Source organism: Phyllostomus discolor, chromosome 4 (assembly GCF_004126475.2).
Source record: "Phyllostomus discolor isolate MPI-MPIP mPhyDis1 chromosome 4, mPhyDis1.pri.v3, whole genome shotgun sequence".
Taxonomy (NCBI): Eukaryota; Metazoa; Chordata; class Mammalia; order Chiroptera; family Phyllostomidae; genus Phyllostomus; species Phyllostomus discolor.
Window position 1 is genome coordinate 127914003 of NC_040906.2, and position 19294 is coordinate 127933296.

The 19294-nt window shown below is 42.8% G+C and overlaps 2 protein-coding genes across 11 annotated transcripts in view; one reads left to right on the plus strand and one right to left on the minus strand.

The window, feature by feature from the left end:
* DST (dystonin) overlaps positions 1-2537 on the minus strand; it is a 447461-nt gene extending 444924 nt beyond the window's left edge. For 4 of the 8 annotated variants that reach the window (XM_036024266.1, XM_036024286.1, XM_036024282.1 and 1 more), the window contains exons 1-2: positions 2329-2537; positions 1709-1770 (exon numbers count right to left, since the gene is read on the minus strand). In XM_036024266.1, coding sequence (XP_035880159.1) covers positions 1709-1770; positions 2329-2509 — 243 coding nt within the window. In that variant the 5' untranslated portion in view covers positions 2510-2537. The remainder of the gene's footprint in view (positions 1-1708; positions 1771-2328) is intronic. The other 4 variants (XM_036024287.1, XM_036024285.1, XM_028509342.2 and 1 more) reach the window with 2 other exon arrangements.
* A 501-nt stretch (positions 2538-3038) lies between these two features.
* The window catches only part of BEND6 (BEN domain containing 6), a 58769-nt gene continuing 42513 nt past the window's right edge, over positions 3039-19294 (plus strand). Inside the window, exon 1 of one of the 3 annotated variants that reach the window (XM_028509799.2) lies at positions 3039-3357. The gene's annotated coding sequence lies outside the window, so the exon portion shown is untranslated. The remainder of the gene's footprint in view (positions 3358-19294) is intronic. The other 2 variants (XM_036024289.1, XM_036024290.1) reach the window with 2 other exon arrangements.

A 19294-nucleotide genomic window follows, 5' to 3' on the forward strand; every position in this document is an offset into this window, starting at 1 on the left:
GATACACCCTTAAATGAAAGATATGGTCCATGCCCTCAAGGAGCTCACAGTCTAGCAGACAAGGCAAATATGAAGTCAAACAGGATGTCAGACTGTACCAGCATTCTTGTGAAACAAGTTAAGGCATTAAACAACTGCTCCCAGCATTGCTACCCAAATGCAAGCTCCGGACAAGTGCTTAACTGAGAGATAAGTAAACAAGATATAGTTCTATCTCATTTTTTTTTCTGTTTGTGCTTTAACTGAAACACCTGATGACAAATACAATAATCAATAACAAGATTATTATTCTGGTTCTACCATGTATGTGTACAGAATTGGTAATCTCTTTTTAAAATCAAAATCCTAAATTTTGATGTTTGCACCCTGGCCACTATTTTTGTCATATCTGTGTAGGTTAACCTAGTAAATAAAGTAGATAGTCAAAAAGTGCAGCTTCATGATAGACATAGTTTGTGTTGTTTTCCATAGATTTGGATTAATTTAATAAAGACTTTAAAAATTTGCAAATTTTTATGTTTACATTTTTTAATTCTATTTTACAAAATGTAATAATATCTATTCAGTACTGAATGCCTACTATGAACTAAGTGGGTTTTTAACATAATTACTTGTAAACCTGAAATCAATTTCCCCCTTACAACCCTGCCAATATTATTATTAGTCATTTTTTAGCGATGAGAAAGCTATGGTGCTGAGTAGAGTTTCCCAGCACCACACAGCTGGTTAGAGTAAAGCCAGGAAAGGACCAGTTATCTGACTGGCTAATTTATTCTCTTAAGTATACTAAATTGTGCACAGAGTTCTCACTCTCTAGGGCTACATGTAGTAGAATTATTCATTGTGCAACATTAGAAGGCTGTTATAAAAATGCACTTAAAGCTTTCAATTAACCCGAGTCCAATAAAATATCTTATTAACTAGTGAAATGAAATGTAAAATAACTTCTCAAACAGCAAGCAAATGGAGCGTGTCTAACTATGAAGTCTGCTAACATGAGTAAACCACAACAAGCATTGGTACCAGTAATTTCCAAGCCTGGTTGTGTGAAACTCTCTTTAAAACAGGAAAATATCTCATACTAAGTGGGATTGTCCTGGAAACTCATAAAGAAGTGCTGGGTGGGGGAGAGCTTATGTTTTTGTTTTACTTTGTTATCTCTTCAGTGGTGCTGGTGCTTCAGCAGTCCCACCTGCTCATTGGAGGGATGCTCCACACTTTGAGAGTAGAGGCTTGCACACACAATCAGATAAAGTTCGATTACTACCACCATCACTTTGCAAAAATCATCATATGGCCCCAATAAAACATGGGAGAGCTTTATCAGTGAACAGTAACGTAAAGATTAAAGTCTAAAATGAAATGCGTGTGGATCGAATTGCTCTGCACTAACTTCTAAAAAGCTCTGCTGTTGGATAATCCAAGTGACCAACCCCAGCTGACAGCACCCAGAAAGCTTCCGCAGGCAAACTACAGGTTTAAACGAAGCTGAGATCCACCCCCAGACTAAGTTTTCTAAGGTCTGCAATGCATTTAGAGGCTGTCTTCCCCCCCCCCCTTTTACAGCGGCTCCACTACACAAGAAATTTGCTAAAACTCGTCCCTGGGCACTAGTTCGGTTGGGGGCAGCATGCTCGCCATGCAATGCCCTACTGGTTTCTTAACAGTATGATTAATATTGGTACTCGGAAAGAGAACTTCTTCTGACCTTGAGCGTGCGCGCTAAATAAATTACCTCAGAACGAAAGTGGTGAGATCTCATAACAGCATCTGGGGAGAAAAAGAGAAAAACGAGACTTCATTTAACTCCCTGTTCTTTACCTGCCGAATAACTGATACCTTACCTGTGGGGTGAGGAATCAGGAAGGCATATTCCAGACGCCTCGAATTCAGTGGGGACATCCTGTAGGGCGGGGAGGTTACTAGGCCACCGGTCTCTAGATGATTTCAACACGAGAAGTTTTAGGAAAAGTTCTGGGGGAGTTGGAGAGCCCCTAACTCTCCATGAAGAAAGTCAGCAATGGATAGGTGAAGGAAGGCTTCGGGCTCCGCTCCAATTACCGTTAGTGGCTTTAGCAAACTGGCACTAAGAATTTGCGTCCGCGCCTGTCTTCCCACCTCTTATAATCGCTGTGTTTATCCCCCAACCCAACAGACTGGAGGAAGGAAAAAGGGCGAGGGACGTTATATCCAAAAATGTACTCTGCCTGGGGACTGGGCAATGATGGAGATAGGGCGCAGCGCAAAGGGAAGCCAACTGCGCTTCACACTCCAAATCAGCTTAAACGTTCCACCCAGCCCTAGGAAACCCGTCGCGTCGCGTCTTACCTCTGCTCCTTGAACGACCCGAAAAGACCGATTTCATCGGATGCCTCCCTTTCTGGAGCTTGCGATGCCAGCAGCAGAAGAAGACGATGGTGGCGATAGTGCCCAGCAGAAGCAACAAGAGGAAGAGGGCACATTGGATGCTGTAGGGTCTCAACAAGACCAGGAAAGCCGCGGCGATCATGGTGCGGGCGAGGCGGGGACAGCTCGGCGGCGGGGCTGGAGGGCGGCGGCACAGGCACCAGTGCGGGGCGCACACAGAAGCGGCGGGCACGGGCGAGCGCGGATCAGCGCGTCATGCCCGGCGCACGCGGCCCCGCGCCCAGCCCAATGGCTGCGCACCCCGCGCCAAAAGCTCTAAGCAAGTGATCCAGGGCTGCGGGCAGCGCTTGCCATGACTCAGCAGACGGCGACGAGGCAGGGATTTGGCGGTCGGGAGCCTCTCTCCTCCCTCCCCAGGCGCCCCCGCCCGCGTCCATGCGCAGCCCCCGGGCGCAGCCCCGCCGGGGACGCGGCGGGCTGGGAGGAGCTGCACTGCTGCCGGGGCCACCCCGGCTCTGTGCATCCTCTCGCAGCCGCTGCCGGCCTTAGCATCCCAAAGACGGGCGCACGTGGGTTGGGGCGGGGACGCGGCGCTCGGGCTGCAGCCTCGGTGGCCCGCGGGGGGCGGGAATGGGGCGCCGCGGTGGGGGCTCGCCTGATGACATCACAGCCGGGCTGCGGCAGCGCGGGCGCGCGGACATGGCTGCAGCGGCTGTGGCGGCGGCCGTGGGCTACGCTCGGGCCTGAGCGCCCAGCGCCCTCCTGCGGGGCCGCCTACCAGTTTGCTCCATCCAAGAGTACGCCAGCCGGGTGCCTCTAGGCTCCCCGACGCTTGGGTCTTCCATCTATCCAGCTTCCCTTGACCGAGTTTCAGGGGAGCCCGGCGTCAGGGGGCGCCAAGGAGCCAGGGGGAAAACGCGCTGAACTACCCCCAACCTCCCACCTTCCCGCGCCCCGCCCTGAGGTTGGGGCTTTGGAAGATGCAGCCGGGTGAGCTATTGCTTGCGGGGGGGTTCCTCGCACGCTGAAGCGTGAACATCGGGAAGGGCCTTCCCTGGGAATTGGGGTCCTCCAGGAACGGAGGCCCACCCATCTCCAAACCCCTCTCTAACTGGGAGCGCTCCCCAGTAGAGCGCTCCGGTCTGCAGACGCGAACCGTGCTACCCCAAACTTGGTGCAATTTCGTGACGAGACGGGGCACTTTAGATCTCATGTACCTATGCGTTTACTGTAAAATCTGACTCATTTTAGTGTGTTTGCAAGGGAAGGGCAATTTCAGATTTAGAGAACTGGCAGATGAAGGAATTTGGGGTTGGCTGGTAAACATTTGGAGGAGAAATTTTTTAAAGAATGGGAGGTAATAATGATCTGTCACATAAGAGGCACACGTTCCCTCTTCTGTCCCTCTTGCCCCCTTTCATTTCTTCATAACCAGCTAAAAGTATATTCATGGCTGGGAGATTTGTCAGTGGTCGCTGGTTCAATGCCAACGCAGAAGGTATGGCGGGTGCGCTGCAGTGCGCCGTTCTGTGGACGGCCTCTGCCACCTGGCCAGGACGCCGCCGCTGCTGCCGCAGTCTGCGGCATGTTGCAGCCTTGGCCCGCCGGCCAAGTGTGGTACCGCGTTATGCTCCTCTCAAGGCAATGCTGTGCGGAACTGTTTTTTGTTTCTTTTGTTTTGTTTTGTTTACTTGTATAAGGAAACTGCAGTAATAATGGCAAGGTAGCTCATTACTGTATTTGTGAATTCTAATCATTATTGAGGTGGACTCTTTGGAATATTTAAGAAACAAGAAATTATGTCATAAAAAAAGTAATTTGTAAGATTCTGAAAAGCAAGAATCCATGACAATACTTAAGTTTTGTGTGTGCTTGAAGTATCTCTATATTCGTGTTGTTTTCTAATGGTACAAAATCAATTGTGCATCTCTGCTTAAAAGCTTAGCCATTGATGTTCTTAAGACCTTTAACATATTACCATGTGTACACAGTAAAGGAAACTCAAAAGTGCAATGCCTCATGCATTTCGTAAATGCCAGATACATAAGCATGGGAAACAATGGATTATTCTCTTACTTACAACTTCATAAAACAAAATAAACATTCAAGTTGTTGACATGCTAATCTCATTCCGTTATGAGTTCACTTTGCTTGCAGATGCTGTATAAGGTGGGAATGTTGAATGTCAGAGTGTAGGCTGCACTACAAGGCAGGAGAGGTTTCCTAGGTCTCTGGCACTTGGGCTGACAGCATTGTATCATGTGCATTTTGCTTAGCAGCTTCCTGACACCGCAGCCCACTGCAGTGAGAGAGTGCATTCCTGTTCACAGTGCAGGGACTATTGAAGAGAATCCTGAGAGCCTGCAATGTGTGGCACATCGGGAAAGGAAGAATTCTTTACTGCATCAACTCAGTGGCCTAGTGGAGTAATTTAAAACAACAACAAACCTGAATTAACCTTCTGCAAACACTCAGAGAAATAACTAAGAATTTAGACGAGATCTGGTGCATTCAGAGTGGTGTGGCCATAGACTAAGAATTTAGGAAGGTCATTTTACTTTATGCTTTTCATTAACTAAAATTTGTGAGTGAGCAAAAATGGCCTAAATATCCTTGAGACATGTCTTAAGACCACAAACACAGCATGGTAAGCAGTTTGCCCCAAACTCTACACTTTTAACAACAACAAAAAGCAACTAAATAGCAATTGTGGTTTTCTGAGCTATTACTTCAGCACAATTGTTATCATCCTGAGTCTTGCTGCAGCCATTTATAAGTTTCAAGTGCACACCAGAACATCATTTATCTCTTTTGGCAGGCAAATGCTTAACTGCCATGCAATAGGATTATAGGTATTTCTTTTTAGATGCATTCATTTCTGTTCTTTCCATCAGTTATCTCAAGGATAACTATAATAAGCAAACCAAATCATTGAAAGAATTTAGTATTTAGGTTCTATTGTTATTTTCGGATTTGTTTGTTGTTAATTTATCATTTCCTTCTCCAAATAATGATATGTTGTTAATTGCTTCTTTCTGTGTGTTTCTGTGATGCTTAATCCATTGTGGAATTCAATAAATATTAAGTCAGCTAATCAATCCATTTTAGACGTTAATTTAGTAGAAATCATACCTTTCTTTCTGCTAGGTTGTCATTTTAAAAGAATAATTAACATTGTATCCAAGTCACAAAAATTTGAAGTTTGGGGGTAGGGATGAGACATCCCAAGAAGTAAAAAATCAAAATGGAAAAGTATATATAATTTCTTGACTTTTTATGGTAGTAAGTTAGTGCTGTCACCCAAAAGAAGACAGTGTGTTGGGGAAAATAGTTGAGAGTTTCGTACCAGTTATGTAGAAGATGGTCCATTGTACAGCTGTTCTTCCCTTTGGATTCTCAACCAAACTGAGAACACACATAAGGAACCAAAAGGAAATTAAAATATTAACTTGTTGAGAGTAAAGTCAGATTAAAGAATGTGGCTTAGCCCAAGATCAAAAGGGGGCATCTTATTCCTTTTCTCCTGACTCCACGTGCCCTGCCCCCTCAGCCATAGCTGAAGAACCACAGTTGACCCTGTAGCAATGTGGGTTTGAACTATGAGGTCTGCTTATACGTGTATTTTTTTCAAAATAAATACTTTAAATGCATCTTATCTTCCTTATGATTTTCTTAATAATATTTTCAATTCTTCCCTGGCTGGTGTGGCTCAGTGGACTGAGTGCCAGCCTGTGAACCAAAGGGTATCTGGTTCCATACCCAGTCAGGGCACATGCCTGAGTTTCAGACCAGATCCCCAGTTGGGAGCTCATGAGAGGAAACCACACATTAATGTTTTTCTTCCTCCCTTCTCCTCTGTCTAAAAATAAATAAGTAAAAAAGTAATACTTTCATTTCTTTACTATAAGAATACAGTATATAATATACATGACATACAAAATATGAGTTAATAGACTGTTTATGTTATTGGTAAGGCTTCCAGTCAACCTGGGCTATTAGTACTTCAGTTTGGGAGGATTCAGAAGTTACACACATATTTCCAACTGCACAGGGAAGTCAGCACCCTTACCCCCGTGTTGTTCAAGGGTCAACTGTATAGTCCTTCCCAGATCTAGGGCAGAAAGGACCCTACCTATACTTCTTACCTGCAGACCAGGGGCTAAGATGGGCCTGACACTCTCCAATCCACAAGGCATTCTGCAACAGTGAGCAAGAGATAGCACCATATGTGAGATGGGACCTTTTATAAACCAGCCTTGTCCATTAGAAGCTGGCGGGCCCTCCCTAATTTCCCTCATCACCTAGTCATTCCACCTCCCAAAGATAAGAGTAAGGGGCTTTAATAAGATGGCAAAAATATTTGCAGGGCCTCCCTAGAAGTAGGAAATTGTGGCACAACTATCTAACTTATGAATCAGAAGAAGATGTTTCCACCCTAAGCTGTGTAATGACCAACTGAGAAAAAGAGAGGAAGTAAAGAGAACAGCTTATGAGCTGAGGTGGAGGAAGAGTTTTGAAGAGGTAGATGACAAATTGAGTTTTAGACCCACTGAGGTGGAGGCATCAGGACAACCATGTGAAATTACCCAGCAGGCTCATGGAAATGTGGGTGGAGAGGTCAGAACTAAAGACAGACTGGAGTCATCAACAGAAATTATAGTTGAAGTCATGGAAATGGATTAAATGACTATGAAAGGGATACCTGAAAGAATTGGAATCAGAATTTTGGAGACTGCTTCCATTTGTGGACTGGAGAAGGGGAGAGGGAGGCAAAACCCGTGCAAGTCAAATGGGGAGTGTTCCAATTCGGTGGCTAACTAGAACAGTTGCACAGATGGGAGGTTAAGGAGGATGAGGACTGCGGACTGGTGACTAGGAGACCTCTGGAAACCTTCCAGAGAACTGATTCACTGTAGTGGGAGAGGCTAAAAACAGATTAATGGGTAGAAGAGGGGAAGGTAGGTGAAACAGAGGAGAGCTGCTGTCCACAATCTTGGGAGAAATTTAACTATGAAAGGGGTGAGCAGAAATGCAGTTAAAGCCTGCATAAAGGCTAATAAAAATCTCTTTTGTCAAATAGAAGTGCCTGAACAAGTTTCTGGGGGGATGGAACCAGCAGTGGGAAAGAAATGGAGAGGTAAAGAGAAAGGAAAAGAGGAACACATTCTCCTGGGCATTTGTGGTTGAGCTGTTTGTTTTAACATACCTTGAGTACCCAGAACTGGTTCTTTATGCTCTCAGGCTACTTTTGCCTCTGCAGAGTTAAGATTGACCCTGACTTGATGCACACACTGGCCCCTAATGTCCACGACATCATGGATGAGACATGAGATATTCACACGGACTACTGAGTCCTGTGTGGAGGAAAAGAGACAGCATGGCTACCCTCTCAAGGGGAGGGCGCCTCGGAGTGGCCTGGCCACTCTCCCAAGAGGAGAGCGCCCAATCCTCCCTTCACAGGGTTTGTATTGGCTTTTAATTTGCCCAGGGGTACAGGTAAAGTTCTTTAATCATTGTCAGGCAGTAAGGACCAAACAACAGATAATATACAAAGACTTCTGAGGGCCTATTCTGAGTCAGGGTCTGTTAGCTAACAGGCTACAAAACTCTGGGAAGCAAACTCATTTCCTGCCCAGACCTTTATCATTTAATTAAGAGCATTCTTAGTGAAGCAGGTTTCAAAGGAGTTTATATATTCTTTCTCAGGCCTGATCACCCAAGGAAACCCACCCTTTCCAGCACAGGGATACACCGCCTTCTGTCATTGTTTTAGGATTAAGTCAGGCAGAGGAAGTAAGGCAGCCAATAGATAAGAGACATCTTGCAGGCAGAAAGAGATCTCAGGCTGTCAAAGCCAAGGGGCGAGGGTCCATCACCCCCTTTCTCCATTGCCCCCCAAGTCCTTCCCTGGGGCCTCCATGTGGTCATGCCTGTCCTAGGTCATTCCCCCCTTGGGGAATCTTACCTGTCATTGCCTAATTGATCAAGCATTGGGGGCCAGTTATGAAAAGAGGAGCAGAGGCAGTGCTCCTGCCAGGGAGATAAGCTTTGTCTCCTTAGTGGCTTCTGGTCCGAAGGTCGCTCACTCAGCCTTAGCCATGGGGGGTTACAGCTCCTGAAGCCAGGCAGGGCAGTTCCCAACACTTACTAGTATGTTGGACCCCTGCCCATGGTTGCTTCTATACTCACCCTGACTACTACTACTCAGACTAGAAGAATGATTTTGAGGAAAGATAAGGAATATTTTGGAATGTAGTTCAGATTGCCTGTAAGTTTTTATTACAAACATATAAAAGTGAGTAAGTTACCCAATTGGTAATCACTCAAGGGCATTACATTGAAATATTACCTCCTTGTAAACAGAAGTTTCATGTACAAATGGCTCCAGCAATAAATTTGAAATAAATCATACTGATTTGGGACTGGTAATCTACTTGTTCCTAGATGAAGTTTTTTACTTTCAGAATTAAGTGACATGAAAGAAATTGAAAGGAATCAGAGGAAATGTGTTGTGTGGCCTGTTTATTTCCAATGGTTTTCCATGACATATGCCAACAACAGCATACATGTTCTTGTATTGAAAAGTAAAAGAACCACATCATTTGGGAGAACCTACCTCATTTAATGTACCTTGGAGGTGATTTTCAACCACCAGAGTCAGGAGAGCTGTAATGTGGATGGATCATTAGTATCTTTTTAAATGTTGAGTTTTTGAAGAAAAAAACAATTATTATTTATAGTAGTTGCAAATACTTTCAGCAAATATTCCCTGGGAAAGTATTTTATATTCATTTTATCATAATAAAAATTTTTTAATAATTTAAAGACATTGTAAGAGAAAATATTGCAAATGGAATCATTCTAAATTGTTCTTTTAATATTTCAGAAAGTTTAGAGCCTAATGTAGGATTTTCACCCTGTGGGTTGTGGAATTGATGTTAATGCTGTGGGGGAAATATGGTTTTATTGTGGCATTCTTGTGTGTGTGTGTGTGTGTGTGTGTGTCTGTTTGAACATTACAGACTTCTCAAAAAAGTCTAAGTTTGAGAGTCTAAAATGTCAATGTAATTGATTTCATCTACCTCATAATGCTTTGCAGAGAATTTTTGGAAAGTAGTCATTTATTATCCACAAGCAAATAGACTTCATTTATATAGTTTCCACACTGAGTGTGGGATTAGTCATGCAGCAAAATACTGAGTCATTTGGCCAGAAAATTTACTCATAGTTGTATGAGCTGCCAATGGAAAATTTGAGAGCTGTTCATAAATCAAATTATAAAGCTCTTAGAGTTATAAATCACTGAGAGCATTGTTCATTATTATTCAGACAGTGTAAAATATTTCTACCACTTCTAAGAATGGGTAATTTACAAAGCAAGTTTGAAAGCTGAAGTTATTGCCTTCTAGATCCCAGATAAGAACTGCCATATAAGTTACAAGCATTTTTACATTCTTAAGTGGGAAAAAAAAAGAAAATAAAAGTAAAATGGAGGGTTAAAGTTCCATAGTAACTATGTTAAGAATATGAGATGAATTAAACCTTGACTAACATTTATGAATTAAATTCCACATTGTCTTAATAAAAAAACAGCAGCATTTAATAGCTAAATATCTTCCATTTCTTACAATAATTTTTGTAGGACTCTGTGTTACATATTTGGTGTTAATAGATTTGTATGCTAATGACTCCATGTGCTGAAAGAATAATGTCCCTAAGAGAGCAGAGGTTCCAAGTGTACCAAGGAGAACAGAATCGCGACAAGTAACTGATGATTAGTAAAACATGTTTCAATAACACACAGTTCCAGAGGTTATTGAAATTATCCAAATATAATAACATCTTGTGGATCTAGGAACAGAAAGAAAAGTACATCTTAAAAAGTAGTCTCAAAATACTTTTTGAAGTAAATCAGGAAAACAAACAGCAAACACTAAATTGAAATATAGTAAAGTTTATATTTCAAAAGAAGAAAGCCAAAAAACCTAAAGCCTGTTCTTGCTGGTCCTATTTCTGCTGTAGGAGTTCTTAACCTGGAATTCATGGTCAGGTTTCCAGGGACCTGAAATTATATTAAAATGTGGGTGTCTTTTGGAGGGACATGATCCATAGTGTTCATCAGATTCTTAAGAGAGAGAGAGAGAGAGAGAGGGACAGAGAGAGAGAGAGACGTCAGAACCATACAAATCTACACAGACTCCAAGGTTTCTGCAATATCAAATCATTTTCTCCGCCCAACAACATTAGCATCACCAAGCATCTCCTCTAAGACTGGGAGAAGTGTCTTGAGCCCTGTCAGTCAAGGATGAGCGGAGGAAAGTGTGGACTTTTAACCTGTAAAAGGTCAGAGACATCTCCCAAATGCACAGGAATACTGCCCATCCTAAGACTAACTAGAGACAGTGTGCTGTGACTTAGTCCTCTTGCACTGTTAAACAGATTGGGAGAGAGACAAGTGAGTTACTTAGGGTAACTTTCATTGGGATGACAGTCCTTACCCTGCTAGGGGAAAACTGTAGCTATCTAGGACCACTTCCATAGACTTTGGTCACAAGAAGAAGGACTAGCTCAATTCCTGACCTGCCTTTAGGCCATTTAAGCATTCCAATTTACATCTAGAAGTTTGAATGCATAAGCACATTCTGAGCCAAAACCCTAGTTCTAAAATGTAGTCTTGAGTTCAGAGGCTATAAGGATCCTCATGGTCATACAGCTTAAAAGAGAGGTAGAAGGGCTTAATATCAGACTCCTGGAAATTACTCCTAGACATCCTGGTGACATAGCACCTCCTATTCCTAAACCTTGCCCCAAGCCATAGATTATGAGGCTTTTCAACATTCAGCCTTCTACAGAGACCTGGTAACTGGGGCCCTCAATCCAAGCAGGATAATTTCACATATCAAGTGCTCAGCTCCAACTACTGATTTTCTCTAGCTTCCGACACTTGCGATACTTGTGAAACTTGACTCTCCCACTGCCACCGTGTTCTTAGGTCACTAGGTCCGAATGTCCCATTGCTGTGATCACATTCTGTCACATTATGCAGCTGGTTATTTTCTCATGTGACTTTCACTCCATTGGGCAGGTGCAGTTTCCAGGGGGTCCTGATCTCTCAGTCTGCCTGGTTTTATTTTTGCCAAGGTCCCTTCTGACCCTCCAGGCTGGCTGTACAGGATTTAGTGACACAATATTCATGCATTCCACACAGAAACAGGCTTTGAACCAATGCCATTCCCTAAGTGCCTCAGACCCCTCTGGGTCTAGTGAACACTATTTGCACAATGTTATGTTGTGGCCATCTGTGATGATGCAGGAATCCACCTTGAAGGAACACCATAGCACTATACTTAGTGCACCTGACCCCCTGCCATCTGCTGTGCTATTGAGCCCTGGGTCTCAGTGCCTGCATTAAGGGCAGCACCAGCACCCTGGGAATTGGTTGGCATAATAATTATTCACCTCTCCCCCTCACTCACAGGGTGTCAGACAACATGTCCTAGGCTTCCTCACTACTGAGTGGCTACCCTGGTGTGGACAACCAAGTTGTGTTTTTAGTAGTAGCTAACACTTATTGAGTATCCACTTTCTGCTAAACTTCTGCAAAAGGCTTGCCATACATCTCTCATTTAGTCCTCACAGCAGCCATGCATAGCTACTTGTCTTATCCCTATTTTATAGGTGAGAACCTGGGGCCCAAGCATAAGAAATTCCCCCGAGATCACACAGCCGAGAAGTGGTGTAAGGCACTTCAAAAACTTTACATTTTCTGTTGTGTGTTTTCATTTGTACTGCATCCCCTCCTCTAAAGGAATTCTTCCCAGTTAGAGTCTGCTGGGCAGCTACTCTTCCTCTTTCCTGACTGTCCTTAGGCCACCCCTACCTGGTGAGTGGGGGCCAGCCTATCAACACTGCAGCAGTTATCAGCTGTCTCCTAGCAACAAGTTCTGGTCCTCTTCTTTAGCCTGTGAGGAATTTGCTCAGACCACCTCCTCTAATACCTCAGTCTAACAAGACTCCTTTCATTAAAAAAAATTATAGACCCATTCTTACCATTTCACTGGTGTGTCCCCATCACTACCATTTGGGTATATTTGACAGCACCTTCAAAAAGCTAAACAAGCATGGGAGGGCAAGCAGATGCCTACTTTGGGAAAAAGGCCTCTATTGGAGACTACCTGGCTATCCTTCATAAAAGGGATAGCTCTGATAATTATTTATGTATATATTTTTTATTGTTCAATTACAGTTATCCCAATTTTCCCCCATTGCTCTCCCCTGCCCCACCAACCCCCTGCACTCACAGTCAGTCCCCCCTGTTGTCCATGTCCATGGGTCGTTTATACCCATTCCTTGACTAAACCCTTCCCCTTCTTTCCCTACTTATCTCCCTCCCTTTTCTGGCTACTGTCAGTCTGTTCCTTGTTTCCATGCCTCTGGGTCTATTTTGCTCATTTGTTTGTTTTGTTTATTAGGCTGCTCTTACAGGTGAGGTTGTCTATTATAGCATCATAGGCATCCAGGCTAATTAACTATGCTTATTGACTCCTCCTCTCTCCACGGCAGTTTATAAATACCTGGGTAGATATCAACTCATAATGGAGACTGTTATTACCATCTTGTCACAGAGAGGGAAACAGTCACAGAAATGTTACACAGAAAATAAAAAAGAAATAGGTAGTCAGTATTGGTTCTAGGGTTATGGATCCAGACACTTGGATTCTAAAGCCTGTGTTCATCACCACTGACATGACCCTGATTCATCATCTAATATATTTGGTAGAGACTCAGACTGAAAGACTAGCTTGAACTATCTATATAGCAAGACTTGACCTCTACCAAAAAAAAAAAGGTATTTAAATGAGCTTTTTATCTTTTAGTAGAAGGCAAGCTTCCCCTCTTCATGAGCAGGATGTACACTTGCCTGAAGTTCTGTTTTTCCCTGACTGAACAACTTCTCTGCTATAGGATATGGGCTCACAACATTGTCCCATATGTCACTGGTGTTGAGTCCCCTATTCCTTTCACTCTCCGACACTCCTGAACCTTGAGGTTGGCTTCTAAGCAGTGAGTCCAAAGTATCCTTCCTTGATTTTTTTACATTTTATTTATTTTTAGAGAGAGGGGAAGAGAGTGAGAAAGAGGGAGGGAAACATCAATGTGTGGTTGCCTCTCATGCTCCCCCAACTGGGGACCTGGTCTGAAACCCAGGCATGTGCCCTGACTGGGAATCGAACCGGTGACCCTCTTCCTTGCTTTTATGTAACTTTGTGGGTCTTGGCAATATTATGTAGATCAAATCCATCTCTTTAGGTTTCCTGCTTTGATTAATACTTGCATTCTCCACCCTTAACTAGCTTCCTAGTTTTAACTTGCCCTATAGCTGCCTATACCCAGGCTTGGCAATTCAGGTAACAGAGAGAAAATGGCCTTTTATGTTCCCTTCCATTTTATTATTCTGTGAGTTCATTAATAAAAAATACCATCATTCATAAATAGGTACGTATGTATTTTTATATTTTATCCTCATCTGAGGACCTGCTTATTGATTTTAGAGAAAAAGGAGAGAGAAGGGGAGAGAAACATTGATGTGGGAGAGAAACATTACTCAATTAGTTGTCTCTCAACTTGCCCAGCCAGGGACAGAACCTATAACTTAGGCATATGCCGTGACCAGGAATCAAACCCAAGAATCTTCTGTGTGTGGGACAACACTTCAACCAGCCAGGCCACACCAGTCAGGGCTATACTTACTTATGTTTCTAATTACCTATACATAGGAGGTAGAGAAATGCTAAAAAATGTGAATTGTAGCCAATCTTTTAAATGTTGCTTTAATGTGGCACAAAAGAATATCAGAGCAAGAAGGGAAAATTATTGGTAGTATGTGAGGGGGAAAACCAGTTAAGATGATTTATTAAGTAAATTATCTGAAGTGTGAGTCTCAGCACATTAATTATATTTAGACTTAATCTTTTGAAACTATAAAAGTACAAAATTAATGGAGACATTGGTAAATGGCAATGAGTTATTTCATTAATATATGATATTAATATAAGGTATAATGGGGTAAATATTTCAAAGAGAAATTAGCTTGTCCTTTCATGTTTAATTGTAAGATAAATTAATGTTTGAAAGTTAGACCAATCCTGATTTTTATGCATAGGGATTGATTGTTACATCAAAATTATTACATTTTGTGAATTTTTAAAATTGGTCTGAAACATTAATGATTTAGAATATGATTAGTTAAAGCAAAAAGCATGATGATCTCATCTTGCTCTCAGCTTTTAATGTGAATAGAATTTTCTACATTAATAAAAAAATGTGAAATAGGAGATATTTGCATGACTTACAGTTTTCCTAAAATAGAACTTTTAATCGATTCTTACTATTGTTTAGGCTTAACTCTGTATTTGTGTTTCTGATAAATGGGGGAAAGGGGTGAATATCTTTTAATATTTACCATGTAACATCAGGGGGCTGGGAGAAAGGTAGTAACAAGGACTGGTGTTCACAAAAACTGGTGTTTCTTAAAAAAGATTTTGGAGGCTCTGCAACTGTAGGAAACCTTGTCCAGAGTCCCTCTAAGTGTTGCGTACACTTTCTTGTGCAAAGTTTCTGGTGGTCCCACACAAGGCTACAGGCTTTTCATAGACAGTTGCTGGGACAGCTGGCATCAGGAAGCATGTGAAGATTATTTCCCATTTTTCCCAGCCCCTGATTTCTGTCCTATTACCTCTCTGCCATAGAAGTCTTTCTCCTGGACACATAATGAAGAAAGTAAGCCAGTCACACTGCCTAGTTAAAAGCAGGACAGAGTCTGGGTCATTTAGTGTCTGGCTCTCTTGCCAGGTCAGAAGCAACAGAGAGACTCTGGAGTGGATGATGAAGCTAACACGTGTGGCTAGTGTCTCAGTATGTTCAGAATACTATAACAAAATGCCAGAGATGGGGTAGCTTGTAAATATCAGAAATTTATCGCTCACAGTTCTGGAAGCTGGAAATCCAAGTTCAGGGTTTAAGGTTCTAGTGAAGGCCCTCTTCCAGGCTGCAGACTGCTGCCTTCAAATGATAGAAGGATTCTGGAGCCTCAGAGCACAAATCCCATTCAGGAGGTTTTTCCTGTCATGAGCTTAATCACCTCCCAAAGGCCCCATCACCTAAATACTACCACCTTTAAGAGTTGGAATTTCAACCCATGAGTCAGGATGGGCGGTCAGGGTGGGCAGTCAGGGTTGGGGGTGTGGTACGGGAAGACAGACTGAGACCATTGCAGCTGAGTATAGGGAAACCATGAAGAATAGTGCTGTGCCTTGGGGTGGAAGTGTCACTAGCCCTAGACCAAAACGGAAAGGGAGCCAGGAAGATACATTCCCCTAACTCCCTGCCCTCCCTCCTTCTGATCTCCTGCCTGGACACTCCACTGCTTAACCAAGCCAGAAAATGGGCAAAGAAACCCACACAGGTCGACCTCCCAGATTAGGGAGCAGAGTAGAGATGACTGGAGAAGGGATCCAGAGGGGCAAAGAGAGGATCTCCAGCACTCATGTCTGAGCAGCACTATAGCGCCAAGAAGAACTTGGTGAGCAAGTCAAGACCTCTGTCTATAGGGAAAGGGACTATAAGGCAGAGGGACTATAAGGGAAAGGGACTTAGGCAAGGAGGGCCTTGTTAGGCACTTGGTCAAGCGGAGAAAGCAAAAACCCAGGTACTGGAATTGATAGAATCTGTTGCAAAGCTGACTTGACGATTAGTTTCTGAGTTATGGCTCTGGAGTCTTTCTTTAGCATGTTTATGGGTGAACAACTAGGAGTGGTTGCTTGGGTCCACTAGAAACCCCAGTTCCCTCATCTGTAAATTATGAATAATAATTTTTCCTATGAGAATTAAATGAGTTACTACAGGTTAAATGCTTAGAACAGTACCTTACACATAGTAAGCACTCAGTAAAAATTAGCTATATTTTTATTCTCATTAAGTAAAGAAGTCAGGATTGGAAGGATCTGAGGATGTTGTATAGGGCAGTATAGGGACTATACTAAATGAATTTCTTTCCTAGATAACGGTTACATACGTGACAGTGCCTGATATCACTGCTTATTAGTTAAATTAGCTCCAGAAAAGTTACATCCACAAACTCTGGCCAGAGAAGAATGTTTTTTTCTTTCCCTTCCAATCATGGGAATTTGAAAATGATTCAGGTCTATAGTCCCTCAAACACACTTAACATTTCTTAGGCTCTTGCATAGTCTCCCATCCAATCTAAGTAATGCAGTCATAGTTTGGCAGCCTTGTTGAACCATCCTAAAGTATATTGATTATCTTTTTAAACAGGATATTGGTGGAACAACTTAGAAATTAAAAATGTGTTTGACGTCATTTGGTAATGAAGGGAATAAAAAGAATGAGTTGAATTGCTCCATAATGGACATCAGTAAAACCCAGTAACTTCTGTCCGGTGGTCAAGGACACTTTGAAAAGAAAGCCATCCAAGCACTTGTTTCAGGGTGCTGTCAGTACTGTTGAAGGCACCCAGTCATTTGGAGCCATTCTGATCTTGGTTTCTCATCTTCAAATATATATATTAAAAGTAATAGTAGGGGTACAATCCTTCCCCATGTTCCCCTTGCTAGAACTGGCCTGAAGCTAGTAGTCCATTTCACAGAGAACCTTAAAACAGCCACTGGATATTGAGAACGACATTGACACTATTTTCCTGACACTTGGAACTCATTTAGAGGGGGGTCCCAAGTTCATATTCTGAGCTGAGTATTGCAGGAGAACTTTTATGTCTATACGTTACAAAACCAGTATGTATAGAAAGCAATCCAAAGCTCTTGAAAATTATGAAAGGGCACTTAAGTTTTATTGTATTGCTATACTTGACTTACAATTTTATTTAATTCATAATAGAAAATTTATATTTAATGCAAAGACAGAAGAGACAATGGAATTATATTGTTATATTCATTTGGTTTCCTCAAGTTTGGTGACTTTTGTAGAATTTTAGAGGGAATTAATCGCTTCATTGATTTACTAAAGTAAACTGTGTGCATTAAGAATTTATATTTTTATTAACTTCATTTGCTTTTGTTAGTTACTAACTTTCCTTTCTCTTACTTCTTAGATATTGGTCTTTAAAATTTGGATGTTGCTTAGAGCATTATTTTTAAACAATGAGTTATAACCCATTAGTGAGTTGGGAAATCAGTTTAATGTGCTATTGTTACAGGGTGCAGCCAAGAGGGGGGCCCCAAATAGGCATTTGAAATGGGGTCCAGAACTTAAGGTGTCCAGGAGATTTTAAGATATCTCCATCCCCCACCCCAGGGTGTGGGTTGGGGGAAGGGACAAGTGGAGCAGGGCAATTGAGAGCTGTTTAGCATAGCAACAGCCTTGCAGCTAACCTCTGGGTTGGTCATTTAACATATCTATAGCCTTTGGCTGGTTGCATAGATAGGTTAAGTAGCTGTGATCAGCTCTAAGACAGGGTAACAGAAGTAACTTCCCCACCCAGAAGTAACTTCCCCACCTAGATGTAACTGGGGGGGCAGGTCCCCTGCGTTACAGCCTGCGTGGGAGCTCAGAGAGAATTGGCTCCAGGACATGGGGCCACACCTGCCCAGACTCATGATGGCAGCCCAGTAAAGCTGGAAGGATACGAGTTCTGGCATGTGAAGCCAAGTGTGGGAGGAGTCGGAAATGGGGCTGCAGAGGAAGATTGGCTGCGGGGATTTAAAACTCAGATTTGGTGGCCATTGGGGAGGAGAACCACGCGACAGCCCTGGAGGAGAACCATGCTGCTTTAGGAAGGAGAACCTTGAGCAGCCCTGAGAAGAAGAGAACCATGCGCAGCCCTGAGAGGAGAGAAGCCATGCGCAGCCATTGAGAAAGAGAACCATGCTGCTTTAGGAAGGAGAACCACGCAGACTTGACGGAGTGTAGACTCCTGCAGCCCTGAGGAGAGAACCATGCAGCCTGGCAGAGCAGGGCCCCCACCGCTTTAGAAGGGGGAACCACCACCTGGTTTTAGCAGAGATCCTGGCGACTCAGCTGAGGGTGCCAGGAACCCAGGGAGGTCTCCCAGTCAAGATGGAGTTCTAACTGAGAAGAACCAGAGGACTGCCTGAGCCATGGACTTCTATTTCCTTTCCTGAGATATGGTACTCTGGACTGGGCAAAGGGGGAAGGAAGGAAGGACTGTGTCTGTTTGTGGGTGTTTTTAGGGACTTTGGGATTTTGGTAAAGACATTAGGTCACTACTTTAAGTTAGTATAGCATTAAATAAACATTTCCTTTCCTTTTCACGAATCTCTGGCATTGAGAGACGTCTTTCCTCTGGCGGCAGACATAATAGACCCGGGGCCTTCTTTCAATAATAGTAGATCGTCCCAGGCCCCGCCTGTTGTGTTCTGTAACACTTTGAGCAGCACTTTTAAAAATGAAGTAAAATACAGTAGATATAATAGGAACTGAGAAAGCACATCATGTATAGTGGGGGTGAGTATGTTTCATGAAATTTTTTTAGGTTTATCATGTGTATGTGGACATTTATGCTTTGAATCAAAATGTAAAATGTATTTTTTTCTATGAGCTGTGCTCAAAAAGAGATTCAGAACTACTGGCTTTGTTATTCATCCAACCACATATATTAGTTGTACTCATGGATGTGGTTATGTTTAAACTCACCCCTGCACCTAGTTAGGGAGTTAATGAAATGCTTTCTATTGGCGAAAAAAAAGGGGGGGGGGCATATTACTACCTAGTGAATGTTTTACTATCAGGAACTGGTAGTGTTTAATAAATAACACATTATTAACATCCCTTTTGAATTTGCTAATTGGCAGGTAATATAAACATTGAATTATATGTTTATGAATGTTATAACAAAACACTGGCCTGAGCTCTACTCAAAAGTAGTCATTCT